The sequence below is a fragment of the Trachypithecus francoisi genome, unplaced genomic scaffold (genome assembly GCF_009764315.1).
Source record: "Trachypithecus francoisi isolate TF-2019V2 unplaced genomic scaffold, Tfra_2.0 Lachesis_group13, whole genome shotgun sequence".
Lineage (NCBI taxonomy): Eukaryota > Metazoa > Chordata > Mammalia > Primates > Cercopithecidae > Trachypithecus > Trachypithecus francoisi.
Genome location: NW_022681458.1, coordinates 88415544 through 88434533, shown reverse-complemented (window position 1 = coordinate 88434533; position 18990 = coordinate 88415544). Strand labels below are relative to the sequence as shown.

The following is an 18990-nucleotide window of genomic DNA, read 5'->3' as shown; positions in this document are numbered from 1 at the left end:
GATTACAGGCATGGGTCACCGACCCAGTCCCCAATAATTTCCTTTTAAGCGGTTGACAGAAGAGGGTATTTGTGTTCCATCATTGATTTTTCCACTTCCTCTCACCGCTTCTTGTGATTTTCATAGAAGTCCTGAGAAGCAGTGCTGCAGAGGCAACTCTGCCAAGACTTAACTCATTCAGCTTATGGAGCTCCAGAGTCTATATTATTTGTAAAGCTGACTTCCTCCAATTTCATCAGATATCTTTGAGAAACAAAAAGACCTTGACATGACCTTTCTCATTATTCTGTTGACATAGCAAAGAGAAAGAAAAACCCACAGAATACTGAACAATGCTTATCATAGCTAAAAGAAGAAAACACATTCTATAATTATGTGCTTAATAAGCCTCATGAGGCTGGGCACGGTGGCTCACACCTGTAATCCCAGCACTTTGGGAGGCCGAGGCAGGAGGATCATGAGGTCAGGAGATTGAGACCATCCTGGCCAACATAGTGAAACCCCATCTCTACTAAAATACAAAACGTTAGCCTGGCATGGTGGCGCATGCCTGTAATACCAACTACTCAGGAGGCTGAGGCAGGAGAATCGCTTTAACCCAGGAGGCAGAGTTGCAGTAAGCTGAAATTGCACCACTGCACTCCAGCCTGATGACAGAGCAAGACTCCATCTAAAAATAAGAAAAATAAAAAAGCTCATGAAACTTTAATAATCAATGTTGTAAATAAATTATTCACACCAAGAACAAAATAATAAAGATTATTATAGTTCAATTGAATTATCTAACAAAGAGCCCATAATCCACCATGACATTTCTTGGATATTTTCAGAAGAATTGATGTAATTAAGCCTAGGCAAACCATATTAAAGAGATAAGTGTAGAGCCTACCTTTAATGAGATCTCTAGAGAAGATACTTCTACAACCTTCAGAAGCTCACTGACAATATTTAATAAAATTTACACAATGTACTTATGTTATCAGAAGAAAGATTTAAACTTCTATATGAAAAAGTTACATTGTAGAATTGGAGAACTGGTCATAAGATGGTAGGAAGAGGGACTGTCCTTCATTGAGCTCCGTGCAGTTTGCAAACTATATTTTCTTTAACCTATTGTGAGCTTTATAGTGCAAGTATCATGCAAGAAATACAGTGCCAGCAAATAGTGGGTATTTTAAAGTTTGTTTTGTTCAACTGAGGTCTCACCAAAACATCATAAAACAGATGACTTTGCCCTACTTTACAGTGGAGGAAAAAGACTCAAAGAGATGAATTAGCTTTCTCAAGATAACGTACCAGCAATCATTTGAAAACACAAGTTTATCTGATATGAAAGCTTCCATGGGTAGATCTGCTCTATTGTAACGTTTTAAAATGTACATATTGTTTTATTAGCTGAATTTTATATTTTCAGGTATTTTCATACACTGCTGACAAAGAAATTCGAACCGATGACTTGTGCTTGGATGTTTCTAGACTCAATGGACCTGTAATCATGTTAAAATGCCACCATATGAGAGGAAATCAGTTATGGGAATATGATGCTGAGGTATAATATTTTCCTTAATTTACTTATTATTTGATGCTTGAGCTCAGTTATTTATTTCAACATTCGACATTTAAATCTTAAGCTGGTTTTTATCTACATTGGCAGAATTAGATTTTAAGCATGCAGGTTCATATCTGGTAACATTAGGATGGCATATCATATAAACAGGTTTTGCCAAATTGGTCCATTAATATAAAATATGAATGAGGATGATAAAATCAGTTTTGTATATGATAACTTGTTATCTCCATGTACATGCCAAACATAAATTAGGCAAGGGGTAAGCTAAGGCTATCTGAGAGGTTTGTATGAAGATGTGTATACAGGATAATATTGACAATATGTTTATATTTTCAAATTTTAAATTTTATGCCACTAATCACTGACATTTATGTTCCTCAACTGGAAGGAACAATATCTGACAAGATTAACAAGATTTCTTTACTGTTTACAATTATAAATATTTCACAGAATTCAGTAAACTAATTAGTCACCTAAAAAGCTGAGTACCTCTTCTCAATATAGCACACCTTTCTGACAGAGGAGAGGGAGAGAAAACAACAAAATTGCTGTTGGAAATGTATCTCCAGGCAGTGTGTAAAAACCAGATCAGCCATCAGATGGAGCTAATAAAAAAGAAATATTTTCCTTTGCATAAAGAAACTTACTCTCGAAAACAGCTTCATTTCTTTCAGTTTTCTTTTATTATTAACAAAATGAATTGGTCGTCTGTGTTACATTTCCCACATTATTAAGTGGTAGGTGATTTATTTAAGAGGAAAACTAAAGTTCATTCTGCTTAAGATAAATGCTACTATAGAGGTAAATGGGTTTCACAGATGCAGTATTCCATGCAAGCCTAAAATTTTCTACAAGAATAACATTTTAAAAACCAATCTACAGAGTTTTGGCATTGTTGATATTTTAACAAGACCTTTTAAAAACCTTTTTGAATGTCATTTTAATATTTACATGATTCTGTAGTTTCTTAAGTTGAATATTAGAAAAACTTACTGAATTATCATAGGATTTGAAACTGGTTATGTAGGGTTAATTTGGGGTCTAAAACTTATACAATGTTACCAGGATCTTAGGACACAAAATCATCTTCTGGGTCATAATTGAGGACAAACACTGAGAATTCTTCCTATGTTGTCCCAATATGTTCTGTTAAGATGCTATTGCCTTCGCTATATCTTACTCACCTTGTCTGACCACCAATCTTTTTTTCTCTTCAACTATTCTTTATTGGTGCCATCCTTGATATTAAGCCTACAGAAAACAGTGTCTTTGCGAAATACATGTAGGTAAATCCTTCATCAGTACTCTATCTCTTCTATGAGGAAAATGCAGTAAAATGTGCAGATACAGTAGAAATCCTATAAGTGATACTTATTTTTAAATAAAACTTGTTGTTGTTACTGTTTAGTTTCTACCAGGAACCTGGGACTCTACTGAGCTTATGCTAAAAATAAGAAAATCTAGAATATATTTATTAAGAAAGGGGAATGATCATATACATTTTTATAAAATGAAGCAGTGTGGAATTTTAGAATACCACTTGTAATCTTTAAACTTTTCCATAACTCTTGAGTGAACAATATCATAACTCAAATTCTTTCATTTCTCAAATAACTACTGTTAGTAATTACGTGTATATTTTTGTTTACATTTTCTGTCAGCTAGTAGCAATGCTATTGAATACTAAGGAATTTTAAGTAAAAAGTAAAAAAATAGGTAGCTTCACCTAAGATAAATAAATGATTTCTATAAATTTACTCTTTTGGATGACTAGCAGTTATTTGTTATAGTATTTCAGAGCACTATAACATTTTGTGTCATGTTTACTTTGACTTTGGAACACACACACAGAAAAGCTTATAAAATGCCATAAATATTGAGAAATTTTTATTTTAAATAATTTGATCATCTGAATTATATAGCTTAAATAAATTCTCATATATGTTTATGTTTTCAAAATTAACTAGTGATGTTTACATTATCTAATGACACCACTTTGCTAAATTAAAAAATGAATGGATCATAGTCTAGTAAATGACATGAGAATAGAACAATTGTCGGAATAATACATTGCCTTTCTGGAAATTTCAGCTTTGAAATGTGATTATATTTTTGAGAAGGTTGTTAAAAAGGATTTTTTTTAAACGAAATTGAAATATAACATATATTACTATGCTTTTAAGTTTTACATTTAGGGTTTCTTTAGGTCACAGAAGAGTTCCACCCCTTGCTACCCACAGGGTGATTCCAGGAGTAGTAGCATCAACTGGGAACTTGTTAGAAATGCAGGATCCGAGCCCATACTAAACACACTGAATCCAAATCTGTATTTTAACAAAATCTCCGATCATTCATATACACATTTACATTTGAAAAGGACAGGGTCAAATATCTATGTATGTTCCATAGTCTTTTTATACACTGATTAAAGAATATTACAAATTTAGGAAAAGGCATGGATACAATTTGGAAAATGGCAAGGCCTCCAGAGGGGAGCGAAGAGAGGGAAAGGGAGCAAAAGGATAAGAGGTGTTGAGATGAGAAGGAGGAATAATTGCTCAGTGGTTCTATTCTTCTCATATTCCAACCTGTGGAAAGTAAATGCATGCTGCTTACTACTTTAACTCAATTCTTTATCTTTTGCTAGCAAGGACAAAAGTTTTCTTTGAAAAATCTCTGAGGTGGTGCAGGTTCAAGGCAGAATAAAAATTGTCGGAGTTCACAGAATTACAGAACTGAAATGTACCTTGCAGTTCTCTCCTTTAAGCCTTTATCAGGAGGAAACTAAAGCACAAATATTACACTGCTAGCAGCAGATCTAGAATTCAGGTCCTAATAAAGTATTCCTAGCAAGCTAGCTATCAGTATAATTGTAAATCTCACCATGTGAACAGCAGAAATATTCCATCACCTTATCTCCCATAGTCCTTTCAATCTTAGAAAAGAAAGTCATAAATAGGAGCAGGATTGTTGGAATATCCAGAGAAAAATGGAAACAGTGTCATGAAGCCTCAAAACCTAGAATCTATCCAGCTACTTTGGTTTTGTTTACTTCTTAGGCGAGTGGGGGAAAAGAGAAGGAATAAAGTTCATTACATATTTATCTGTTTTCTCGTGCAATTCTTACAATAGTCTTATAAGACAGATATTCTATTTTTCACATTAGTAAAATGAAGCATAGGGTAAATGCCTCGTTTAAGTTTGCACAGCCAGATTCTTACAGTAAATCCAGCAATTTTTCTACTACACTACATTGCCTCTCAATGTTATCGAAAAACTAGAAATAATTTGATTCTTTCAATGGTTATGATATAATAAGCATAATATACAGTATTTCAAATGGAATAACTAAATGCTATCAGTTATTTGTTATACCAAATTTTATTGACATAAAATTTCTCATTTTTTTAATAGTAGGAAGATGTTCTACAATAAATATAGTCTATTTAGCTAAATAAGCAGTCATAAAACTACTTTGTCATTTTGCTCTAATTGCTTACAAACTTCAGCTATACATACTCATAATTGCTTATCCTTGTAATTGAATGAAACTAAGCACATGTTAGTGATAAATGCACTTCTTTGGTCAACTTTGATTTCAAATGTAGTTTCTCACACCCCTAACTAAATAGTTCTTAAATAACCATGAATTTAGTTCACTGTCATCTTATGTATGGCCTAACCTGTTTGAATTGAGGGCATCCTGGGCATCATTAGCAAAATTATAGGATACCTATGTGGTCTAGAAGCTTAAATAAATTGCACAAACCCTTCTATGCCATGAAATGCCTATTGCCAGGATTAAATGAAAAGAAAAAAATTCATCTCACTGAAACATTTTAAGAATTATTTTTATCAAGTTCTGTCATCCTTTCATTCTGTTTTATTCAGGTGTTCTGATGTTTGAACATTACAATTGTGTTCCAATCAATTTAGAATATTTTCCTATGATATGTGCACATAATTACATTTCTTTTTGAATAACTAGGCAGCTACATACAGTGTGAGAATCTAATTTTAGATCAGAACACTTACGTTCAACAAACACTATGCAACAAAGAAAAAGGGGAGAAAAATATGATGCTAAAAATAACTCTTATTTTTCATGTGACTGAGCAAGTGGACTTAGAAAATACTTGTTGTGAATTCTATATATATCTGTATCAAATAATTTCCAGAGTCACAATATAAGGAATGCTTTTCCATAGGTAAAATGTGTTAGATTAATATTTAGACTTGACTTACACTACAATCTTTTATTTACCTTTATTAGAGAGCAGGTAAATGGGATTATAATTTCAAGGTAAGTGATCTTTAAGTGCTTTAAGATCTTTAACCATTCCCCTGTGTAGCATTCCTAAGAAAAACAATGGCTTAATTTACCTTTTGAAGGCTGTGTGCATTACACAGGTATCACCTTTCCATATTCCTATTGACCCATAGCTGTGATTTCTTATTAGAAGTAGTGAGTAGGAATTTCAATAGATTAGTGTCACATTTGTAGTTCCTATATGTTAAATGATTACACTTCATATTTTATAATATTTCTATTTGACTGAATGCATAGATTACCTTGTCTGGAGATCATGACTAATGTTTTGAGTAATAACTTTTTAATATTAATTTTTAATTGTTATTCTATGCTTGATTAACAGGAGAAATCCTATTATCTTTGCTATTAAATTAAATGTCTATAATAGTCCAAATTTATACTTATTTTGTATATTATTGTATGTAATAACCTAATTGGGTTTTATTTTAGTCTTTTAGTATACCAACTTTTAAACTGAGACCTGTGCGATTGGCTCTTAAATTAACTATGCAGTCAGTTCATTAAAGTATCTACTTTTTTAATTAGTACTTTTAATGCCAAGGTATGGCCTAATTTTACAATATTAATGGCTCTTATTTTGTCACCAAAATTGTTTAGCCTGATTCCAGTTGGCTTTAAGTAGGAATTATATATTTGGAAGGGTAAATTTAGATGCTCCATGCCACATTTTATGTTAGTCAAACAAGCAAATATATATAAAGGCAGGAATCATTAATGTTTTTCTTATGTATTTTTACGTTATGATTGAAATATCGTACATCGCAGGAAATACCAAGGCTTTACATTCTAGAGGAGAACAATAAAGTAATGCCATATTATAAACAAAACTCAATACTAGCTTAGGGTTTAGATCCTATTTTCTAGTCAATATTTTAAATAAAACTATAGGAAAATATATTTGGCAGTAAGTTGCATGTCGGCCTGGATGTCACATTGTCTTCAAAATTGAGTTAATATGGCTGGATGCGGTGGCATGGGCCTGTAATACCAGCTACTTGGCAAGTTGAGATGGGAGGATTGCTGGAGTCCAGGAGTTTGAGGCCAGCCTGGGCAATATAGTGAGACCATTTCCTAAAACAAAACAAAAGTAGACTAATTAGGCATGTGCAACAAAAACAGATATAACTAAGGGTTGATATGCCTAATAAAGAGCATATCAACCCTTAGTTACTGTACTTTTTGAAGGGAAAATAGTATACCACATATAGAAATGTGCAAGAACTTGAATAAACAGCATAGCAGAAACATAGCCAAAGAAAATGGAAAAAAGTTTTTAAAAAACATACATAAATAAAAATCATTTATGTGTTATTGTATTCATTTCTTGTTTATCTTATCAATACGGCAAGAAATGTTTTTAGCAGCAACTTGTAATATTGGTGAAGATGCAGTGATACCCATACAGTATCCTGACATATAGCAAGCACAAGAAGTGTTAGCTGCTGCTGCTATTACAAAATTACTGTTATAGATATATTTTAAAGAACTTTGCTAATATGTCTTAAAGTGTTCATGTATTTGACCTTGCAATTTCACTTCTAAGAATCATTTCCAAAGAAATAATGACAGATATAGACATTGATGTTCAGAGATATTTGCCATTATTTCTAATACATACATATCAACCCTTAGTTATATCTGTATGTGTTATAAATAATGGCAAATATCTCTGAACATCAATATATTGATCAAATAACTCTGAAATACAATATATTTTTGTTATTTGCAATAGCTCCAAATTGGAAAGATACTCCCTGCAAATAAAAAGGTTAAATAGATTTTGGCAAATTCATTTTAGAGAAATAGTTTGTTTCTTAATAGTATGTTTTTAGATTATTTTAATGATAGACAAAATGCTCACAACACGAATAAAGGCATATTTGATTATATGACCTCAATTATATAAATACATAAAATTATTAGAAGATACATACAATATTAATAATTGTTATCATTTCAAACAGTATACTCAGAAAAAAATGAACTATGCTTTGTTTTCAAGCAAATGAAGACACTAAATAATTTTGTGTGTTTTTAAATGAAAAATAATTTTTGTCTCAATAAGGACAAGATTTGTAATTTGTCTTCTGGGCTATGGCTTTTTATAAGTACCTGGAATTAAAGTTCTTTGACTATTTTTTCATGGCCGTTCATTTGATAAACCCTTTCGGGAAGTATGTTACAGTCATGTTTTTAATGAAAATTCTATATTGTATTTATGCCCTGGGGTCATGTTTCCAGAGGGTAAGCAAAATCATTTTGTTTTTGTTTTATGTCATAAAAATTAATTTTTATATTACAAATGAAATTAACATCATTTACACTAATATCTTTGATGTTAAAATGGCATTTTCGAAGAAAAGTTCACTTCAAGAAGAAATATCACTGAGCTACGGTAGAGGATGATCTAGCCTAGCAGTATTAAACAGTATGGATGGAAAAATTCATGTTTGGTTAAAAAAAGAAACAAAAATATAAACTAGTCTTCTTAAAAAAAAATCAAGCTATATAGTTAACAATATTATTTATAGTTACAGTTTTAATATCAACTACATAGTTAACAATTCTATGAATAAAATGTTATTTTGTCTTTCTTTACAAATTATATACTATTTTACTATAGAAGATAAATCCTTGAAAACATTAATCCAATAATTTGTGTTCATTAAGCTGCCTGAGAGAAGTAGCTTAGTTTTAACAGAATTTATTGTCTGCACTGGTCTTGTACTAAGTGTTTGAATCACCAGACTTACTTAGTGTATCCCATGGGCAGGCACTGAGCTTCAAGATGTAGGTGGCCATAGTCTGTCGCTTTCCTGGAGCTTATGTTCCTATGGAGGAAATAGATGGAGAGCAAGAAACGGACAGATAAATTAATTAATTGAAACTGTTTGGAAAATTAGATTAAGAGTTGATCTTTTTCTTTTTCCTCCCTTCATTACCTGCCTTTCTAATTGACATCTAACGAAGGTGGCAATGTACATGTGGAACACAACCAGGTTAGCCCTGTAAAGACACAAGTGGGAGCAATTTGAGTACCATATTGTTCAAAGTAAAGCCTTAAAGCTAAATTATCCTCCAAATTTGTCCCTAATATTATTTAATTTTAGGGTGTAAGAATGAGGAGGCCAAGGACCATAGTTGGACTAATCAACTATTTTGAATATCCACTCGCAAATAACTCATCTGGTACTAAAAAGCATTGTATTACTAGGATGAAGGCTGAGAATATAATCTTTTATATCTAAAATAACCTTTTGCCAAAAATATGTCATCATTTAATCTTAAGCCCCTCTCCATATTCTCAGTCTTATCTTCATTTACTCCTTCCTTATAGGGTTGATATTAAAGCCATCTAAAAAAATGTGACTCACAGCTCCATGGATGCAATTATTGTGACATGTGCCTTCCATCTTTATCCAGTAGAAATTGCATGTTGCCTAGGATGATTGATTTATTACCGTCTTTGTACTTGATTTCGTCATTATTCATTATTTTCTTTGTCAAACAGACCCACACTCTTCTTCATATAATCACCCAGTCTTGTCTCTCAGTGAACAAAGTAGCTGATGGCTCCCAGCATCCTACTGTGGAAACCTGTAATGATAGCACTTTGCAAAAATGGCTACTAAGAAACTATACAAGAATGGAAATTTTTAGAAATATTTTTGGGAATTCTACTGATTACATTCTCTAATGATTTTTGGAGGTTTGTGTTGCAGATTTTATTAATTTTAGTATTTTTGTTATGTTCAGTTATTGAAATCTGGAAACTCCTTTAAAATGTGGTTAAGAAAAATTTTTATGTACCTTTTCTCCATGGAGTTAACTCTCTGTCTTTTACTTCTTAGTTACTCATTAATTTGGGGACTGCATATATTAAGTTGTGTTTAGTCTATCCTTAATGAGTAGGTATGTTTTTGATTTTTTATTTATTTTAAACATATGTGCATAAATATACTTGATGAACTGTATTATGACATATTAACTCTCTTTGAGGCGAACTGTAGCCATGTTTATATGACAACAGGTTCTGCATCATCAGATCTGAAAAAAATCAAGTAAAAAACTAACAGGGTCAAAAAAGGATTGTTTCTAAAACAACAAAATCATTTATTTTTGTTTCTTTTTATTCAGATACTTTGGTTAAATGCAAATATGGCATATCCTTTCTAAAGTATCTTATCATTTTAATTAAAACACTAAGCAAGCGCATTATTAAAGACTAAGATGTGATTTTGCAATACCTTTATAAAGAAAATTATTTCTAAGCATTTCTTTGTGGTTGCCTAAGTGAAATAACACTTTTTTAAGTTGTATCTTTTATCTCTCACTTGTATGATTTGTGACTATCTTTTCAGTAAGCAATAAAATGAATCATTATTCAGGTCAACTGATAGGGAATTCTTCTAAAGAGTGCAAATAAGAACATGTCCTACCTTTTAGTTTTAAGGGGTTTATTATCCAAAAAATAAAGGATTTTACTTTGACCCTTACCTTACTATGAGAACACAGGAAGATTGGGGCATTTTTCTGGTTCAGATGAACCACTTAAATATTGTTAGTGGAGGAAACAATTGAGCTCAGAAGTCTTGTAACAAGGCTGGGAATGAAATTATGGAGAGGAGACAACACATGGGGTGCTATTTTAATTAGAACTATATTCCAGTCAAAGATATTCCAAATGTAAGAGTTGGTAAAGCTGGAAAAGTCTAGGTCTTTTGCACAAAGAGAACTTGTGTACAAAACAATTTATGTCTATTATCTTAGTTGCTTTCAAAGCAATCAAACCTGATATATGCAGTGCCAAAAAAGGAGGTTTAGGTTTAACTAAATATTTATTCTCACAAGTCTACTATAGAGTGCTAGAGCAGAGACCACAGAGTGCTTCTCTCCATAGGAGAAATTGCGGCAGTTCCCTTAGCAGTTCTTATAGCCTTCTCCACAGGTGACAGTCTGTTGCAAGGAGATGAGATCCACATCAGGCAAATGTCAAAACCATCCTGGCTTACTGGCCTCACAGAAGATGATCTCTCCTTGTAACAACTCCATAGGTCTAGCTTCCAGGAACCAAATAAAACATACAGAATTAGAAGTCTGCACTTAGAAAAGCCCAAAGTTTGCTTTTGTGTTACTATATATATGCAATTTATCAGTTGCAGATGCAGTTTATCAATCAGAATTCATTTTTACCATAAACAATGTAGGCTAGAAACGTAGTTAACATTTTTACCCCTTCGAGGTTGCCAGGGGATTACAGTTAGATAGTTGACTGAAGGTCAAATTTTTTTTAAAAAAGATAAAAAGGATATTTGTAAGCATGTTTAAGTCTAAGTATTTTCTGACAAAGAATATGATTCCTCAGAAGAATTCAAAGCATACCTGAGTGTTCACAGCTAGTAAATAAAGGACAGGAATTTACCTGAGCCTAAAAGGTCTGGTTTTCTACTGCACTACATTATAAAGAAGTGTTTAGTTGTTTCTTTGTCTCTGCAGCAGTGGGTTTTCACTACTAGTGAATTCCTTCAAATAAATCATGTATTGTTTAGAAAGAACAATAAAAACTATTGTTTTTAAAATTATTATTTGTGCAGTTGACAACATCTATTCACATGATCCTTAAAGAAAAATCGCAAGTCTGTGCTATATTTTGAACTAAGGTAACTGATAATTGATCAAAGCATTCAACTACTATGATACGTGATCGACTGCAATAAGATACTTACAGTGCTTTCTGGGGTAGCTTAATGGGCAATAACATATTTGATATATGAAAAATTGTACTTTTTAAAAAAGGGATCTAATAGAAGTATGCAATGGTGAGTTATATTTTTGAAAGAGAATACATACACGAAGGACCACAGGTACGTAACAAAAATTAAACCATTTTGTTGATTTTTAACTAGAACTGTTTAGAAAAAATATATATTGTTTTTGTTATGTATCTTTATTTTTTCAACCTGGCTACTGGGTGAATTTCTGGCATCATAAGTGTAAATCAGCCATCTTCTTGCCTATCTTTGGCCATTTATTCCTTTCTTTGTTTTTTAGTGTAAATAACTTAATTCCATGTTTTGAAAGAGCAACAACAAAGGTCTCAATTTTGAAATCTCCTTTGCATCTAATTGCCTTGCTCTTTTAATTTCCTGCTTGCTGTTTCTTAGGCCTCCTCCACCACAAACCTATTCTCCCTTCCATCGTTTCTTACAACGGTGCAGGCCACGATGTTTTCAGTCCTAATCTAAACAAATTACGATCGTCTGGCTGCTATTTCTCTACCATTTTTATTGCCCACCCCTTATGTTTACTTTCATCCCATTTTCAATGTAGTATCAAGAGCCAAAAAAAAAAAAAAAAAAAAACATTTTGTTTACCTTTAATTTTGGTAATTTGCAAAAAAAAAGTAGAGTGCTATTTTCAAGATATATTTGCAAATCATCTCTCATACATTCAAATACTTCGCATCTGGTTGGAGAGGTTTTCATATGATATGGTCCTAGATATTGCCCATGAAATAGCAGAAATATATATAATTAGTATGTATAAATCATGTTGATTTAAAATGTATATCTGAAAAGTCCAAAAATGTGATTTCCAATGTACGTAAAGATGCCAAAGAAAAGATATATAATGACTGGTTAACATACAATTATTGGAATTTATGAAGAAACCAAAATATAAATATAATGTTTAAAAATATATGATCATCATGCCCCTGGTTTTGTTTGTTATATTTTTAAGACTCTTAAAAATACAGACCAAACTATTGTAAAGATTTTATCAAGTAAGACAGATTAATTTTTGCTCTGATAATCACTTTCTACAATGAATGTCTTACAGTCACAGATACTATAGCTTGTTTAGTATTTTGAAATGGGAACATCTCTAGCAGTTTTGTTCATTTGGGTCACAGCTGTGCCATCTATTTGCATGTTTACCAAATGGTTACTGAATAACACATGCCTAAGAAAACTAAGCTTTTACAAAAGCTTGTTAATATTTGCAGTCCTCAACTGAACTCAGAGCTCACAAATGGGCTTTTTGCAAAGGAGCCTGAATTCTTGGCAATGCTTGATAAATGTCAGCCAGTTTCTTTAACCATCTGCAAATAAAGGTATATTAGACAATGATGACTTCATAACAAAGTTGTATAATAATTAATCCAGGGACACCTGTGCACAGTTCCTTTTACAAACCTATCACAGCGTATTATACTAAAAAAATCATAAAGGATTTTTTAGAGAACAGATTTCATCTGATGTGCTAGTGAAGCTAAAGATGAAATAAGCTGCACTGATTATTGGTTATCTTTTACAGAGACTCACGTTGCGACATGTTAACAGTAACCAATGTCTCGATGAACCTTCTGAAGAAGACAAAATGGTGCCTACAATGCAGGACTGTAGTGGAAGCAGATCCCAACAGTGGTTGCTAAGGAACATGACCTTGGGCACATGAAGACCATGTCCTCCAAGCCATGAAAGTGTCTACACTTTTGTTTTTCCATTATTTCAATTGGGGGAAAATATTGACTTTGCTGAATTGAAAGTTTTAAAAATCCTTTTAGTATTCTAAAACACAATTGTTTCTAATTCGTTTCTAGAAATGTTTGCTTATTTCCCTACTAAAATTTGTATCTGATCAAAGCACATAAAAATATAAATAATAGCAAACTATTATTAAACAACAGAACAACTTGTAAAACAAACTGCTTTAAGAAAAATCTTTATTGCACTCATGTCATAGGGTTAATTGGAGGTTATTTTAATTTTGGTTGTCATGGTGATTGAAAGAGATCATGTAAATGCCTTATAAAATCATCTTCATCATGAAATATTATCAGTTGCTTTATAAACTCACCCTTTTTACTGATCCTTCATGGAAACATGTTTGAATTCTATGTCTACAACAGGGCCAAATATTAAATTATTTCTGAACGGTGAATTCATCCTACAAAATGTTCCAAGTTTTGGACAAAGAAAAACATTACGTTGGATATTGAATTCATAAAGCCTTTACAGAAGCATCACATTTAAACCAATGTGAATCCAAAAAAGAGAAGGAAAATGTTTAAATTCAATTTAAAGTACATAAAAAAAAGAAATCCGTGAAGCACTGAGGGGAACAAGACGAGTCTAATCCGCAGCGCTTCAATCATTGTGAGAGAACTCAAAGTGGGTTGCAATTATTCCTAACACAAGCTGAAGCTAAACAATCTTGCTTCCAGAGTTTATGTTGGAAACTCAATTCTTAACCAAAATCTTGGTCTCCACAAACTCTACCATCCCTTTTCTCTTCACTCTATAGACAGTGGCATGCCACTGATGCTGTACAGAATTGTAGGTGAAAGGGAGAATTTTAGACTTAATTTTTAACTCTATTGCACTTAAAGATTTTAGTTAGGTCACCACTGTCATTTTCATTTTCTATGTTAAAGAATACCTTTCAGTGCTATGCTCCAATATCTAAAAATTTTATCACCAGGGGAATAAACTCAACACACATTCATTAAACTTTTATTGTAATTAAACTGCTGTATATTGTTTGCTATATATTTTTTGCCATATATTATGGCCTGAGGAACATAGTTATAATTAGGCTAGATTCACATTTTCTTTTCTCATCTTAAAACCCTTTATGTTCAAAATACATTAACAGAGGCCATGAAAAGGAAAAAAAAATCAGAATTTTGCTAATAAGTTTTTGTATTTGACAGCATTTAAAATGCTCATAGAGTTACCCTATATATGTATGTTACTCATTATAAATGCACTCAGCAGCTAAGAGAAATTCGAGAGGAAAAATGGAAGAAGTGTTTTCTGGAGCAGAAGATTCCACTTCTTTGGTCCTCATCTTTACTTAAAAAGCTCTTATAGAAAGAATTAATCATTCTGACTGCATACAAACTCTCTATGTCTGTGACTTGCACATACACTGCTTTATAATGAAAATGAGGACGCTTTCTGATCATCAGTAAAATCTTAAATGATTTTTGCAACTGGTATTCCTTCCTCTTTTGACTTTTTATTGGTACAACTCTAGGGAAGAATCTGCAACCTGGAGCATTTCAGGTTTGCCCTTTAAATATAGACACCCCTCACCATGAGCTCTCTGGGAATCCGTGACTTTCCTAAAATTGTAAGCAAAATGTTGAATATCAGGGCATTTTTTTCTGAGGTGGGAGTATGTCACTCACAGCAAACTTGGAAAGAAGGCTATGACTCACAAGAGGCAGTGAACCATTGCCTTAAATTATTAGCAGCCTCTCAAGTCCATTGAGGCCTCATGTAAAATTCCCATCTTTCATTTTTACACTCCTCTTCTCCCCTCAATTCCTTTTCTCCTGACTAAGGTAAAAAGACCCTGCACAGCATTATTACTTAAGTTGAAAAAGCTTCAACTCTCAAGGACTCATGTATACCATATGTTCCACGTATTGATTTGTCAGTCAAAATGCATGTTATGTAGAAAATGGTCAATGGCAAATTTTTATAAATACAGCTACCCCATCAAAGCTGAACTTGAAACATTTTAGCAGCATTTTAAATATGTGAAAGTTCGTTATGGTCATGGTGAGAAAACTAAAACTACATGAGTTTCATGCTAGAAAAGAATTTTTAAAGAATCTTCAGATGGCTTGAACGCATGCCATTATAGTATCTGACAAAAAGTGGCATAAAATATAAAACACCCAACACTAGAAAGCAATGACTAACATATAATTCATTTTCAAAAATGTTTATTGTCTTTAGTACAAAAAGTTAAAACCATGACTGGATTCATAATACATTTGTCTTATAGATCCCTTATTTATGGAGCTAGACTGACATATTTCAAACCAATCTCTTCTGTGATCTTCTCCATCTCAGTTAATGCAACTTCAGCCTTCCAGATGCTCAGGTCAAAAACTGAAAGTTGCTTTTGACTCCTCTATTTCTGTTTCAACTTTCATCTAATCCAACAGCAAATTCCCTTGATGCTACCTTTGAAATGTAACTAGAAAAGAATGACTTGCCGCCACATCCACTAGGTGTCACTACCTCTAACCTTTTTAATCGCAATATGCTTATTATTTAGTTCCCTAATTTCCTAGTCCTTGTCTTGAACAATCTTTTCTCAGTACACCAGCCATAGTGATTCTGTTAACCATGAATTTGATTGTGTCATTTCCCTGCTCACAATCTTCCATTGACTTCTCCCTCCAGTGGCCTTCAAGGTCCTTCATGAGTGTTACCCCTCTACACATCCACACCACTCACCACACATACATAAACATGCACACACACACAGATACAGTTCCATCTTTTTCTAATGCCATCTCTTATCTCTTATTATTCTGCCTCTTACTTACCCCACTATGGCTCCCAAGAAAGTTCCCGCTTTAGTGTTTTGTTCCCTCTGCCCCAGAGAGCTCCCCTTAGTGATCTCGGTTAGAACATTATCTTATCAGTAAGACAAACCCTTCTCCCATCTGCCCTCCCTATCCCCTGTACCTGACAATCTAAAAGTTTGCTGCTTTATTTCTGTCTACACTTCCCCCTCTCCAGCCCCAAACATGCCCATCACATGCCCTAGAAGGTAAGTCCCATGAAGGCAGGGGCTTTGTCAGTTTTGTTCATTTGGTATTTCTGGCATATGTATTCTTTAAATATTTCTTGAATTAATGAACTGAAAAATGTGTGTTAAAGTTGCTAAGTGTTACTGTATCATACTTTTTTTGTATTTTAAAATTTAAAATAAAGGCTAATATATTTAGACAGGATTTCCAATAACTTTGTCTTCAAGTTATAATTTTCTTCGTAATATTCTTCACATTAAACTGTGGACTATATGTTATTTTCTGGATAAAATATCCTGCCTTATGGAAATGAAATATGATATTTTATTAAAATGCTGCTATATTATATAAGTTGCTTCATTAAGCTAAAAATAGTTTTAATTTTTATTTTTTGTGTCCAGTGGCCACCTGAAGGTATAAGATTTTGATTTTTAAAGAAGAGATATCATTGTCTAAAAAGTATGTATTTTCTTGATTTCATAAGAACTATTACTAAATTTATCTTCTAAGTGCAGTCAATGGAATAAACACAATTACAGAGATTTTTAAAGGAGTTTACAGCCGACGTTGTCTTAGTTTCTCTGTTTATAGATAATAAGACTGAAACCCACATACGTGATATAACTTTTCTAAAGATCATATATCTATAAGTTGTGTTGCCTGGACCCCTTATTGTTAATGTAAACTAATACTGTCACTCAAAAAATTACAGAAATGGAACAATAATGAGAAAAATATCTTCATTAGACATGTTATGGGGCCAGGCACGGTGGCTTACACCTGTAATCCCAGCACTTTGGGAGGCTGAGGTGGGCGGTTCACTTGAGTTCAGAAGTTGGAGACCAGCCTGGCCAACATGACGAAACTCTGTCTCTACTAAAAGTACAAAAAGTAGCTGGATGTGGTGGCACACGCCTGTAATCCCAACTACTCAGGAGGCTGATGTGGAGAATTGCTTGAACCTGGGAGGCAGAGGCTGCAGTGAGCCAGGATCACACCAGTGCACTTCAGCCTCAAGACTCTGTCTCAAAAAAAAAAAAAAAGTTTCTAACTAGTACATTGATTCTTTAGAAATATTTAAATTCTTACTACTAATTTAAATAAAATTAGTTCTTTAAAATAATGCAAGCACTAAGACCTACAGCAGAAATAAACTACCAAGAAACAGCATGATTACAGGAACATCCAATCATTATTTGGCAAACTGGGTTTCAGGGAAGCAAAGCCTCTTCAGTAGTAACTAATGGACCATACTCACTTTCATTTTTCCTTCTAATTATCTTCAAGTTAAAAGTAAGGATTGGCCTACAGCTTGCACAGAGAATTAGACCATCTATTACTGTGAAGATTGGGTAGGTTCTATGATATGGAGCTTCAAAGACTGCAGCAAAATCAGCAGAGATGTCTAGGCTTCCCAGTGGAGCTCTGTAAACTCTAGTAAACACAATGCATAAATTTGATTTTGCCACGGTGCTGAGAAACAGTCTAATAAATAAAAGGGGAAAAAGTGTACAGAGAAAGAAAAAATCACTAAAACAGAGCTGTTTTTACCTTTTAAAAAAATGTGGTGGGAGGTTAGGAACATATTCTGAATTGGTTCAGTAAACCTCAAAATACTGTCTCCCCCCACACATGGTTTCACCACTTAAGAAATGATGATTGTATCCGCTCACAACCATTTTACTTGCATCTCATTTACAGATGCTAAATCTAGTCTCAGAGGAGGCAAAACATGTATGCATTCTTAAGTTATAAAGTGTACTGATTTCACAAATTGAAGAATTTTAGAAATTCAGATTTTTCATGGATGTGTCACCATCCATAGCTGTCATCCTGCATAGCTGATATCTGCTGCAAATCTTGAATAAATTTCCAATTCAGTTGGGCAGCAAAAATTCAATTAGATCTTAAGACAGTTTGCGTTTCAGGATTCCACCACTGCCCATTTTCCCCAATATGTAAAAATATGGAATAGGTGAAATCAGCCCCTCTTATGTACAGTACATGGACACATCTGTTGTGACTGCACCATGTTCGAACTGCTACTAAATATCAGCTGTGTATGAATTTACGGTGTTGAATGAGCACCAGCAATGTGTTTTAAATAATTTGTGTATATTTGTAGCCCAATTTCTTTTATATTGGTCAATAAATTCTAAAGACACTTTTCATTGTATGTGTTTTAAAAGAAAAATCCCTCTGAAATACTAGTGAATTCAGGGCAGCTCTTTTCTTAAGGATCCTTTAAGATAAAGACCACTTCTGCGATATTTGTGTTACATTATGTAAAGTTATTTTGTTTTTGTTTTTAGCTGGGGAGAACAAATCACTCAATATTTTGTTTTTAAGGAGTTAGAATGAGAATGGAAAATTAGATGATTAAGGCTATAACACTTTTTTAAAATGAGATTTTCAACATGCATTCAATTGGTGTGAAAATGAAAGTAAGCCGCTGCTTGGTTCCAGTTGTACTGAAATTTCAGCTAAAAATAGCACAAGGGGGAAAAAGGATAATTACATGTGTTTTTG

General features: G+C 33.0%; 1 protein-coding gene across 2 annotated transcripts in view; it reads left to right on the top strand.

Moving 5' to 3' along the window:
- The window catches only part of GALNT13 (polypeptide N-acetylgalactosaminyltransferase 13), a 612297-nt gene extending 595490 nt beyond the window's left edge, over positions 1-16807 (top strand). For both annotated transcript variants that reach the window (XM_033231450.1, XM_033231449.1), the window contains exons 12-13: positions 1415-1549; positions 13221-16807. In XM_033231450.1, coding sequence (XP_033087341.1) covers positions 1415-1549; positions 13221-13361 — 276 coding nt within the window. In that variant the 3' untranslated portion in view covers positions 13362-16807. The remainder of the gene's footprint in view (positions 1-1414; positions 1550-13220) is intronic.
- Positions 16808-18990: the final 2183 nt, after the last annotated feature.